Genomic DNA, 14,061 nt, shown 5'->3' with positions numbered 1-14,061 from the left:
GCCTTTAAATAAGGTAACCGTAGGGAATAATAATGAACCTGAATTAAGCACTCGAGCGTTAGCCTTGACTGTTATCTAATGAACTAAAAATCAAATTAGTATTGATCAGATGCCAGCAATTATACAGTTTTTAATACATTCAGAGCACCTACGTGACCTACATTGTGATTTTTAAAATTTTTTCATAAATTATGTACTAATTATTAACAACTATATTTTTTCCTGTTAGGAAAACATATTAAGTTTAAAAATTCTTATCTAGGTATTATAACTTATAGTAGGGGAGGAAAGTATGCTAAATTTGAAGTTACTCGAGCTTTATGGGGATCTATTGGGTTGTGGCTATTAGGCCCTAAAACCAAAAAAAAGTTAAGTAAAGTTTTCCACAAAGTGAAGGACTTTCCATTTTTTAATTAAATTTTCCATTTTCAACAATCGCTTTTTCCGACTAAAGCGCCATCTATCGACAAAAAAAATGTTTCGAATAAAAGTTACTTATTTTTACGTAAAGAATCCAAATCCGCTATTAAAATTTGCATTTTCTTGCGTTCCATTCCTCTCTTGCCTTCAATTTTACCCTCGATTATAAGTTGGAGGAACTGGGATTTTTCATTTCGCATGATGTGACACAGATACGTCGTTTTCCTGTACTTGATGGTTTCGAAAAGTTGGCGTTCTTGGTTGATTATTTTAAGAACTTCTAAATTTGTGACTTTCGCCGTCCATGTTATCTTTAGGATATGGCGATAAAGCCACATTTCTAAAGCTTCTAATCTGTTTATATCCCTCGTTTGAATGCCCAGCCCTCTACGTCATATATCAGCACAAACCATACGTAGTATTATATTAGTAGACCTTAGTCTCAGTAACAATCAAGGTGTATAGCGCGTAAGAAAATTTAAGTACCTGGGAACCTGGATATGTGAAGACTGGATGTCGGATATGGAAATTAAATGTCGGATAGAAAGGGCCATAAGTGCATTCATGAAACTCAGAAACGTCTTTACGAACTCTGACTTTGACCTGAACCTAAGACTAGGATTCACGAAATGCTATATTATATAATTAGAAACCAAAGATACCAGTTTCTGCCAACCTTAATTGAAGGAAAGATCGAAGGAAGAAGTGGAGTGGGCAGCAAGAAAATGTTATGGCTCCGTAATGTCAAACAATGAACAGGGCTAAGAAACATAGGAGATCTAATACATACTGCAAGGGATAGAGAAAAATGGCCAAACGTGATCGCGAACATCTATTAGTAGATTGCATAAGAAGAAGAAGAGAAGTCTCAGTTGAAAATCGAACTCTGAACAGGTCAGTACCTTCCTGAATTTTACGAAAGCTTGTCGAGCTTGCTCAATGCGACAATATTAGTGTAGGGTATTAAGGATTTTCTCAGGACACTCAAAGATCCAGGTAGCTGACTACTTTTTTAGTTATTGTAGACCTATAGGAAAAAACCTACCTGTTTCCTGCCTAGGGTTCGCGTCCGTTTTTTAGTTATTAACAATTTATTACAAAAATCGCGATTTTTTAAATTTTTTACACCCTATTCAAAAGCTAAACAATTGACATAAAATTACAAAATTTAGTTTTTTAGAAAATTAAAAAACCTTAAAAAAACCGATTTTTGAAAGTTAAAAAGTTAATTTGTTGCTTCACAAATTGCAAAATAAATGAAAATCTGTATTTGTTAATAACTTTTACTAAATTTAACTTTAAATTTTAGGGTTTTGCCCAAAGTTGGTTATTTTGGTACTTAATAAACCCTCAAAATTAGAGACCGATCCATTAATTAGTTTAAAAGTTATTCTATTTGTTTATCCCAGAGACATTTATTTTGCAATAACATAAGACAGAAAATAATGAACATTGGGCAATTATGAGTATGCCAAACGAAAGCAGAAGACTAATATTATCAAAATGTACTAAAAGAAGATAAAGAAATTATCTAATATAGTCAAAAATCCTAATGCCTAATTTGTAAAATTTTGTAGTTTATAAACATTTAGAATAACTTGGCAAATGTTATCCGTAGGAACACTCTTTTTATATATTCGGAAACTTAGTATTTTAACACGATTTTTTAAATAAAAAAATTTAGCCTGGGTTCATTAGGGACAAAGTTAGCCATTTGTTTTTTTTAATTCACAGCTAATTTGTTTATAATAATTAAGGAATTTAATTAACGCCATTTTAAACAATAGGACTTGTATTTTTTGTTAAAAAATTTGCATAAATATTGTATCTTCACAGCACCCTCTACTATTTTTCAAAATTGTAGTTCAACGGTTACTAGGGGGAACCTACGAATCCACCGAGTTAAAATACCGAAAAAGCAATTTCAAACTAATACAATTTTCTGTATCTCCGGATCAACTCAATGGATTTTCATCTTTCTTTTTTTAATCTGTATGTAATTTCTACGTTCATTACAAATATGCAATTTGTTTATAAAGTTATTAATTAATAATCAGTCTAAGATGTTTAAACAATTCCTGAAAAAATATTTTTTTACAAAAATCTATTTATTTAATCAAAGTATCATTATTGATCATACAAAAAGTTAAAGTTTGCAGTAATAAATAAATTATTTTTATTAGATAATTATTTATTGAAGACAATTTATTTATTGAAGTATACCTTAACTTTTTCTATGATTAATAATGATAGTCTGATTAAAAACATGGATTTTTGGGAAAAAATTATTTTTTCAAAAATTGTTTAAACAAATTAGATTGTTTATTAATTAATAAATTTCAAATTGCAAATAGACAAATTACATATTTTTAATGTACAGAAAAATTACATACAAATTAAAAAAAGAAAGATTAAAATATATTCAGTAGATCCCGAGATACAGAAAATGATAGTAGTTTTAAGTTGCCTTTTTAGTTTTTGAACTCGTGCATTTGTCGGCTCCCAGCTTCCCCTTCACTTACCACGACTAGTTACCAACTGAACAACATTTTGAAAATTGGTGTAAAATGCCAACTTTTTGAATATGTAAATGATTTTTTCTACGGACACTATTTTTAAAAGTTGTTCTAAATGTTTATAAACTATAAAATTTCAAAAATTTGGCATTAGTATTTTTGAATATATTAGATAATTTTTTTACCTTTTTTAGTACATTTTGTTAGTATCACTTTTCTACTTTCATTTGACATAGGCAGCATTGCCCTATCTTCATTATTGTCTGTCTTATGTTATTGCAAAATAAAGGTCTCTGGGATAAACAAATAGAATAACTTTTAAACTAATAAATGGATCGGTCTAAAATTTTAGGGGTTTGTTAAGTACCCCAATACACAACTTTGGGTAAAACACTAAAGTTTTAAATTAGTTTTAGTAAAAGTTATTAACAAATAACGATTTTCAGTTATTTTGCAGTTTGCGTAGCAACAAATTAACTTTTTAATTTTCAAAAATCGGCATTCGAAAGGTTTTTCAATGTTCTAAAATATTAAATTTTGTAGTTTTATGTCCACTGTTTATCTTTTGAATGGGGTGCAAAAAATCGAAAAAATCGCGATTTTTGCACTAAATTGTTATTAATTAAAAAACGGACGCGAACTTTAGACAGGAAACAGGTAGGTTTTCTTCCTATAGGTCTACAATAACTAAAAAAGTAGTCAGCTACCTGGATCTTTGAGTGTCCCGAACATGGTCTATCTCCATCTTATTACCCTGGAGTATTTACTTACCTGTCCGATGCCAAAAAGCTGTTTTCAAAAAGCCACGTTCCCAGGTATTTAAATTTGCTCACTCTTTCAGTGGACTTAGTATTCATTGTTATTGTGGACTTTTCAAGTGCATCCAAGTTTCTGGAGATGATCAAGAATTTGGTATTTTTGGTATTAATCCCTAATCCCATTCGCTTACTGCATTCTCCGATCATACTGACAAGTCGTTTGAAGATCGATTATGTTGTCACAAATTACGACACAATAATCAGCATATAGTATGTTGTTGATCAATACTCCATTCACTTTGATTTCCACAATAGTAGCTCTCCATTATTCCGGTAGTTTATTGTGTTTTATAATTTTTAACTAATTCATTTGCTTGATTTCTGCGACCTGTCAAGTCCCGCTCTCCTGTGCATTCTAAATTTAAAAAGTTCTCGAGCACCAACTATCGAACTATTTCAATAAACATACTACAAAAAATGGTACAAGGCATACTATGGTGGAGTTACAAAGGAAATAAATGACACACTTGTTTATTGTTAAATATCAATGGCGGGTTAAGAAACTTTCTTTAAGAGATATATCATTCGAATTGTGGGGCTATCGATGGATCATAGAAATATCGTGGGTTCCAATGACGATATTCTTAAAATGATGAATTCAGAGCGTCTGCACATAAACATCATAAAGAAAAGAAAAACGGAATACTTCGGCCATATAACTAAAGAACCTAAATACCATTTACTTCGTCTATACAAGGAAAAGTGGAGATAGGTTGGTCGAAAGAAACTTTGATGACTGCGTACTATTAGACAATGGTGTGGTTCCACAGTAGAAGAATTATTTCGCGCAGTATCTGAGAAAGACCAGTTTCAGGAAATTGTAAACTTGACGACAGACAAAGTCTGAATATGTACACGGCATCTAAAGAAGAACAAAGTAAATTTTCAAGTAGCTCAATCTTATACGATGGACTTGTAGTCCGTTCTTTAACGGTAAAATATTTCAAAACCTCTAAATTTTAAAGAACCGCTTGGATTAACATGAAATTTGGCGTACACATAGTTAACAAGTCAACGAAGAAAAGTGATATTGTGCCGATATGTGCTTTTGCCCTCGGGGTGGTTTTCACCCCCTTTTTGGGGTGAAAAAATATTCGTCCAAAGTAAGTCAGGAAATGGATAAACTGACTAATTTTAAGTAACTTTTGTTCTATAGAGTTTTTTCACTAAGTCAATACTTTTCGAGTTATTTGCCAGCGAATCTGTTCATTTTTTAAACAAAATAACCACGCTTTTAGACGGTTTTTCGCAAATAACTCATATAGTAAGTATTTTGTCAAAAAAACATTCGTATCAAAAATATAGCCTGTAAAAAATTTAAAAAAAAATGGTGTATATATCACGTCCCTATACCTAATAGAAGCAGAGTTATAGCTAATGAAAAATAGGTTCATATTCGTCAAATTCCAAATGGAATATTTTAACGTGAAATAACCAAAAATGAAGCACATTTCGGGGAAAACTCATTACAACTTATTTAAAGTGTTTAAAAAGCTTCATTTTTGTATTATAAAAAAAATTTCTAGCATCAAAAGTAAACAAGTTACGCTCAAAATAAAGTTAGTCCTTTTTTGTTGTGGTAAAAAAATCGAGACAATCACTCCCTAATTAGTATCTTGAATGAACTTAATCGTTACGACTTCACAAGTTTCTTGAATCGTGTATGTATTGTTTATATGATCTGTAAGTTTCATCGGTTCAAATTCCTTATTATTGAAAGGGTTGTAATTAAAAGGGGTTGAACGAGTCACTGATCACGAATATATGCAAATTTAGAAACCCAAAATCTTAATCAATTTTTGTCTAACAGAAAAACAAAAAAATACATAATATTCAGAAAAGCAATGCTGACTTTTTTTGTTTTTCGAGATTTTTGGTATATCTGACAATTTTTAAGTTATTTTGAAAAAAGCATATTTTTGAAAATTAAAATTTTTATAAATTTTATTTTGAAACCAAATTTTTTTCAAAAATAAGTACTTTGAATCGATGAAACTTACAGATCATATAAACACAACATAAGTAAAATAATTTGTGGAGTGGTAACGATTAATTTCATTTAAGTTGCTAATTAGGGGGTGGTCTTCATGATTTTTTTTGCCAAAACAAAAGGGACCAAATTTATTTTGAGCGTAACTTGCTTAAATTTAATGCTAGAAGCTTTTTCTAAAAACAGAAATAAAGCTTATTTTAAAACATTTTAAAAAAGTTAAAATGGGTTTTCCCCAAAAAGTGCTTAATTTTTTGGATATTTCACGTCGAAATATTCCTTTTGACATTTGGTGAAGATGTATCTATTTTTCATTGGCTATAACTCTGGTTCTGCGAGATCCAGATACCTAACGCTTACACCATTTTTTAAAAATTTTTATAGGCTACGTTTTTGTTAAGAATGTTTTTTTCGACCAAATACTTACTTCTTGAGTTATTTGCGAAAAACCGTCTAAGAATGTAGTTATTTTGTTGAAAAATGAACATATTCACTCGCAAATAACTCGAAAAGTGTTGACTTGGCGAAAAAGCTCTATAGAACAAAAGTTACTTAAAATTAGTCAGTTTACCCATTTCCGGACTTATTTTGGACATATATTTTTTCACTCCCAAGAGGGGGTGAAAGTCACCCCCAGGGCAAAAGCACACATCGGCACAATATCACTTTTTTTATTTGACATGTAAGCTATATGTATGCCAAATTTCGTGTAAATTCAAGCGGTTCTTTAAAATTTAGAGCAAAAACCGTGAAAGAATGTACTATTATTTTGATCGAAAAATTTGCGTTAAACTAAATATTCTCGTCCGCTTCTTCTTAGTTTTGTTTATCTTAATCCACTGTTAAAACATTCTATTGGTTATTAATATTAATTTCACTATTCTAACAGCAGGACGCCAAACAGGTTATCATGATGATAGGAATGAAACCTATTACCGACCTAATCAACAAAGACAATTATGTTTCGAAAGAGGTACAACATAATTATTGTTGTTCTAATACTATATAATACACACACCGGCAAAACTAAAGGAACACTTTAAAAATGGGACATGTTTAATAGGGTGGTGCGAAAAAAGTCAAGTTGATAATTCCGTATCGCTATAGTGCGGAAAACTTGCGATTGGTAATTACAAGAAAAACAAAAAAATAAATATTCAAATCGGACTTTATCTTCCGATCCCGCAACGGACCTAAAGATTATGAAAAAAAATGAAATTTTACATTTTTTTCAAAAATGTTTATTCATCCTTCGAGTACGTTTTATTTATCGCTATAGTAAAATTTATTTACACTTTGCATGGTTGAGTACTAAAAAAAATTGTTTTACGCATTTAACGGATATTTTCCGATCCTGCAAGGTCAATCAAAATCTATAAAAAATTGAAATTTTTGATTATTTTGAAAAATTAAAAAACATTTAGTTATCTCATTTTTTTGTTACATTGTGAAGCTCTTCGCTTGTTTAGATATTGTATGACAATACTTAAACAACCCAGATCTCAAAACGAGGGGGTGGTTGCACTTCTAGCTCCACACGCACCCTTGTCTCCAACCAACCAATGAGTGTGTGTTTTTTACATTATTTACATATGTACATTTATTTTTCATCTGTTTGTGTCCAGCTCTCAAACACCAAATTTGCATTGTGATTTCTTGATAAAATCTTGCAGCATGGACCTTGATTTAATTGTTGTCCTGATGAATCCATCTCTTGATTGAGGCCCACATACATTAGCAATAGACGATGCTTCCGTGGCCAACTTTAGACACCGCTCATCAGCTGGCTTGTGGCAGGGATAATAATTGTGTACATACATTCCAGTCTTACATGTCGCCCGATGTAATACAAGGAGTTATATCTTCATTTGAAACTCTTCGAGGAAGTGGTGGAGAAGATAGTTTTGCATCATTCCAGTCTATTATTTTAGTTTAGTCCAGTTCTTCAAAATTTCAAGTAGTAGGGAGAAAGGAAACACATTAGGGAGCTAAGGCCAAGGAGAGTGTTAAAAGCTGGACAGACTAAAGCCAAGGGCAAAAGTATTACAAATTTCATCCCCCCTACTTTAAATTTTCAAGCACAGGACTACACTGAAATAATAGACTGGAATGTTACAAAACTGTCTTCTCCACCAGTTCTTCGAAGAGTTTCAAGTGATGATATAACTTCTTGCATTACATCGGGAGACATGCGAGACTGGAATGTCAAAACTATCCCTGCCACATGCAAGCTGAGGAGCGCTGTCTAAAGTTGCCCATGGAAACATCGTCTAATGCTAACGTATGTGGGCCCCAATCAACAGATGGATTCATCAGGAAAACATTTAAAGCAAGGCCCATGCTGCCAGATTTTACCAAGAAATCACAATACAAAGTTGATGTTTAAGAACTGGACACAAAGAAATAAAAAAGAAATGTACTTATGTAAATAATGTAAAACACACACACTCATTGTTTGGTTGGATAGAGGGTGCGTGTGGAGCTAGAACTGCAACCACCCCCTGTCCTGGGTTGTTTAAATATTGTCATACAATATCTAAACAAGCGAAGAGCTTCACAATGTAACAGAAAAATGAGATAACTAAATGTTTTTAATTTATCAAAATCATCAAAAATTTCAAATTTTTATAGATTTTGATTGACCTTGCGGGATCGGAAAATATTCGTTAAATGCGAAAATCAATTTTTTCTACTACCCTACCATGCAAACTGTAAATACATTTTACTATAGCGATAAATAAAACGTACACGAAGAATAAATAAAAATTTTTGGAAAAAAGGTAAAATTTCATTTTTTTCGTAATCTTTAGGCCTGTTGCGGGATCGGAAGATAAAGTCCGATTTGAATAATTCTTTTTTTGTTTTTCTTGTAATTACCAATCGCAACTTTTCCGCACTATAGCGACACGGAATTATCAACTTGACTTTTTTCGCACCACCCTAATATTTAATGTCCCAATGTATGTTGTAGCCTCATTCTTTAAAAATATCGGTGTAATAATATTGTTGCTAGACAGGTAAATGTCATTTTATACCGGGTGTAACAATTTTACTGTGTTTTTTCTTTAAAGTTAGGAACACCCTGTGAAATATTCTAGCCTATATAAAATATTGAAATTAAAACTTAATTGTAGCCTTAGGCTTTCTTAACATTTTCTTTTTGATTCATTTGCTTATGTTGGATAATAAAAAAGTTAGGTATGTACTTTAACAACTAGCCATGTTCTTCATCAATACAGGGTGTTTCTGAATAAGTGCGACAAACTTTAAGAGGTAATTCGGCATGAAAACATTATAACCGTTTACTTTATAAACATATGTCCGCAAATGCTTGTTTTCCGAGATACGGGATGTTGAATTCTTTTTGCAAACTGACGATTTATTTATTGCTCTAAAACTGGTTGAGATATGCAAATGAAATTTGGTAGGTTTTAAGAAGTGTTTATTGTCCGTTTTTTGACATACAATTAAAAATTTTATATTCACGATTGGCGTGCATACGGGTATACATATTTTATATATATCTCGTATGCACGCCAATGGTGAATATAAAATTCTTAATTGTATGTCAAAAAATGCGTAATAACTACCTCTTGAAACCTACTCAATTTCATTTGCATATCTCTACCGGTTTTAGAGCAATAAATAAATCGCCAGTTTTCAAAAAAAAATTCAACATCCCGTAGCTCGGAAAGGAAGCATTTGAGGACAACGGACATATGTTTATTAAGTAAGCTGTCATTATGTTTTCATGCATAATTATTCCTTAAAGTTTGTCGCATTTATTTAGAAATACACTCTATTGATGAACAACATGGTTAGTTGTTAAAGTACCTAACTTTTTTATTATTTAACATAAGCAAATGTATCAAAAAAGAAAATGTTAAGACAGCCTAAGGCTACAATTGAGTTTTAATTTCAATATTTTATGAAGGCTAGAATACTCCACAGGGTGTTCCGAACTTTAAGGAAAAAAACACAGTATGATTGTTACACCCGGTATAAAATGACACTTACCTGTCTAGCATCAATATTATTACACCGATATTCTTAAATAATATCTAAGGCTACAACATACTAAAAGATCACATAAATCGGACAACTAATTTAGGAGACTCGAGACATCAAACATGTCCCATTTTTAAGGTGTTCCTTTAATTTTGCCGGTGTGTGTATATAGTACAGTGGAACCCCGATAACTCGGATTAATCGGGACCGCGGCCGATCCGGGTTATCGAAAATCCGGGTTAGCCGGAGAAAATGGTAAAAATTAATAAAATACGGTATACTTACAGATAAACTCCGTTATATAATTGAAATAACATGAAATATATATGTGTTATAGTCAAAGCTCGAATTTCAGGCACTCCTAGGTTTGACTAGGCAATCCTCAGGTCTGACTGACGGTCTTAGTCAAAGCCCGAAATAAAATTACAGTTTCGGCCTTTGACTAGTCAAACCTAGGATAGACTAAGTTGGTCAGGCAATGGTCGAAATTTAATTTTATGAAATCGGGGTTTGACTAGTCAAACCCCAATCAGCTATTATAATGTCTTAATTTGTTAGATTAGGTTTAATAAAACCTCATTTTTTAATTTTAATGTTTATTATATTTATATTGTTGTAATTAAAATAAAAAAAATTGTGTTTATTCTCACATGTTGAGGCATTATGGCCTTTAGTTGCACAATGGCCTTTAGTTGCACAATACGTTAGACCTTTTACACTTACGTAATTTGAAAGAGCATTTCTTATAGTAGGGCAGTAAAGTGTGCTAAATGTGCAGTCATTCGAGCGCTTTGAGGACCTATTGGGTTGTGAAGAGTAGGTTCTAAAACCAAAAAAAATTAAGTAAAGTTTTCCATTTTAGTGGGGACTTTCCATTTTAATTTTTTTTTCTCTGATTCTGGCTTTGGTTTAGAACTAGAACCTTTAGCCACGTAATTGTATAACTTATCACTAAGTCAGGGGAGTAATGTGTAGTGTGTGTGTTGAGTAAGTGTCTTGTTACTTTGCAAAGTCGACGTCATTGTCTTTGCAAAGAGACGCTAATTGTTTCCGAACGTCTGCGGTCCCTCCGGATTTTAATTTAATTATTCATTTCCAACAATCGTTTTTTCCGATTATAGCGCCATTTATCCACAATTCGAAAAAATGTTTCAAATAGAAGTTACTTATTTTTACGTAAGGAATCCGAATCTGCCATTAAAAATGGGGGCTCCTATTTAAAATTTTAAAGTAAACCTCGCCCCCCATTTACGTGGAGGTCGTGTTTGGTGCCATTCGATAGATTTCTCAAACATATTGAATAAGTGTGTTTTTCAGTTTTTCGATCTGATGTTCATTTCGCGAAATATTGCGGGATTCGTATTTAAAATTGTAAATTTACCCCATACCCCTCTCCGTGGGGAGTCGTGTTTGATATCATTCGATAGATTTTTGATAAACGTATTTTTTAATTTTTAGGTCTATAGTTTATTTCGTGAAATATTCGATTTTTTATTGTGAAACTTTGTGACTCACCCATTTTCTTCCATTTCCTTATGCCCCGCCCAAATCATCAGACGTTTGAAATATACACTGATTTGCATGTAGGTAGTTAACTTACCGTATCTTAATCTGACGATTTCGAGTTTTTCTAAGGATAGATTTTTTTTTTCGCCCCCCTTAACGAACTCCCCTGTGTTTAGAGCCAATATGTGGTAGAGGTACATCTACAGGTTACCACGTTTCTCCCCATATGATAATCTGACGCGCTCGAGTTACTGCAAAAATCCCCGCTTGGGCTCCCCTATTATTATTGCAGTAGAATTTTATAGATCCTTGTCCTCCAAATTTAGAATCTTTTGTACTTATTTCTCTTAGAGACAGAGACAGCTTAACGTCTGGAACATCTTCGAAATTAGGAAATTTCTCTTTGAATTCTCTTATTTGATTTCTTGAAAAAAGTGTGTTTGTTGTTCCGGATTTCGTACCAACTCTATAATATAAACCGTCAATTGTTTTATCTTGTATACTACCCAAAATATTTCGAGCATCCTCTTTGGCTCTATCAAAGCTGGAGTTTGTATTGTTATAGTTTTTCCTATCGAAATTGGAGGACATTTTTTTCATTTAATTATTTCATAGCATTAGCTTGGGCATGAAGACCTTCAATCGCATTTCTTTATTTATTTTAATCTTTTCTGTCTGTACACAACGCATGCTCGAACGCGTGCCAAGGAGATGCTCGAAATATTTTTTGGATCATACAAGATAAAACAATAATTATTGACGGTTTATATAGAGTTGGTATGAAATACAAAACAATAAACAAACTTTTTTCAAGAAATCAAATAAGATAATGCAAAGAGAATTTTCCTAATTTCGAAGATGTTCCACACGTTAAGCTGTCTCTAAGAGAAATTAGTACAAAAGGTTCTAAACTTGGAGGACAAGGATTTATAAAATAGCACTGCAATAAGAGGTGCTCTTCAAAACCATGTAAGTGTAAAAGGTCTAACGTATTGTACAACTCTTAATGCAATAATGCTTCAACATGCGAGAATAAACACTAATTTTTTTATTTTAATTAAGACAATATAAAAATAATAAACATTACAATTAAAAATTGACGTTCTATTAAACCTAATCTAACCAATTACGACATTTTAATAGCTGATCGGGGTTTGACTAGTCAAACCCTGATTTCATAAAATTAAATTTCGGCCTTTGCCTGACCAACGTAGTCTCTCCTAGGTTTGACTAGTCAAAGGCCGAAACAATAATTTATTTCGGGCTTTGACTAAGACCGTCAGTCAGACCTGAGGATTGCCTAGTCAAACCTAGGAGTGCCTGAAATTCGGGCTATGACTATAACATATGCACAAAAGTGCAGTGATCCAGTGATGGCGTATTCCATGACGTTTTTCCATGTATCCAGCCAACCTTGACCCGCAGTGAAATTTGGTTCACAATTAGGCAACATTTTATTCAGCTTGAGTGCTGATTCTTGAATAATTGGTCCAGACACTGGTAAACCACGTTCGCGTTCCGCACATAACCACACATACAAAGCGTCATCGAGATTCTCATTTTTAGCTTTATTAACTTTGCACGGATTGTCCAAACTGTCTTTTGTTATCATTTTGAAATAAAATTCTTCAATTTTAGTTCTATTTTTCTTCCAATCCGATACTGTAGATGTACCGACACCATATGCTGCTGCAATTGTTTTTAAAGATTCGCCTTTATCAATTCTACCTAATGCTTCTAGTTTTCTTTCCATTGTCACTACAACATTTTTACGTTTTGTTGCCATTACGTAGACAAAAAAACACGCAAACACAAAACCTGAATAGATTTACGAATGATTACAGAACGAAAGTAAACACTACGACTGTACTACACACAATACGGTCTCAATCGCAACGATGTTATGTTATTTAATAACAGTGAAGACTAGACCATTGTTTAAAAAAGAATTTTTTAATAGTCTTTTAGTCTTTTTTAAACAATGCTGACAGTTTGAAATAAATAAAGGATACTACAGGTGCCTGTTGTTTCCGATAACCCCAGAGAATGAACGTCGTGTGCCATGAGTCATTTTTACTATCGTATATGTAGTTCAAATTACACAAATACCCATTTTCTCTCAAATATTATATTACATACATTTTTATTGTTGAAATGTTTGCCTGATAAAAATCGGTCCGGGTTAGCCGGACTTCCGGGTTATCGGGGGCCGACTTATCGGGGTTCCACTGTATTATGTAAATATTTCTCCTATAATTCCCGGAAATTTTGGTCACTACATACTTACGTTCTATGAAACTCTGCGATCTCTTTGAAGTTTCCAAACACAAGATCAAAGTTGTCTTTAATGATCTTCGGGACTTTCCCTGACTCAGATGGAATAAGGTAGCGTTGGACTACTAAGTCTAGGTCTCTAACGAATTCTATTTCGGTTTCTATTAATTCCTTTACAACAGCTCTGAAAATAAAAAAAACTGTCAATTATCATCAATATATCCACTATTCTTACAATGTATTACGGTGAGTGGCCTATTAGAGGTATCTGCAAAATTACGGATTAAGATGAATATGTTTTCGATAGTGAACTTTTTAATGAAGATAGTTGTGAGCATGCGCTATTTACGGTTATATCGAAAATAGTACTTAACTTCGTTATGTGATTTACATTGCACTTTTCAATTTATCGTTGAATTCTAGCGATACTTTGCTGAGCGTACATTCGGTATAACTGCTACAGTTTTAGCGTTATTTGACTTTTTTGGAAATAGTACACGAATTTGGTCACTTTATAAATTTAAAATAT

The 14,061-nt window shown here is 32.5% G+C and overlaps 2 protein-coding genes across 13 annotated transcripts in view; one reads left to right on the top strand and one right to left on the bottom strand.

The window, feature by feature from the left end:
- The window catches only part of LOC114333247 (elongation of very long chain fatty acids protein-like), a 351,442-nt gene that overhangs the window by 106,724 nt on the left and 230,657 nt on the right, over window positions 1–14,061 (top strand). The gene's annotated exons all lie outside the window — the stretch shown is intronic.
- LOC114333136 (obscurin) overlaps window positions 1–14,061 on the bottom strand; it is a 615,016-nt gene that overhangs the window by 459,239 nt on the left and 141,716 nt on the right. For all 10 annotated transcript variants that reach the window (XM_028283003.2, XM_028282967.2, XM_028282979.2 and 7 more), the window contains exon 6: window positions 13,546–13,716. In XM_028283003.2, the coding sequence (XP_028138804.2) occupies window positions 13,546–13,716 (171 nt within the window). The remainder of the gene's footprint in view (window positions 1–13,545; window positions 13,717–14,061) is intronic.

This window comes from Diabrotica virgifera, chromosome 1, assembly GCF_917563875.1.
Source record: "Diabrotica virgifera virgifera chromosome 1, PGI_DIABVI_V3a".
Lineage (NCBI taxonomy): Eukaryota > Metazoa > Arthropoda > Insecta > Coleoptera > Chrysomelidae > Diabrotica > Diabrotica virgifera.
Note: the sequence above shows the minus strand (reverse complement) of the source record. Positions and strands in the feature narration are given on the sequence as shown.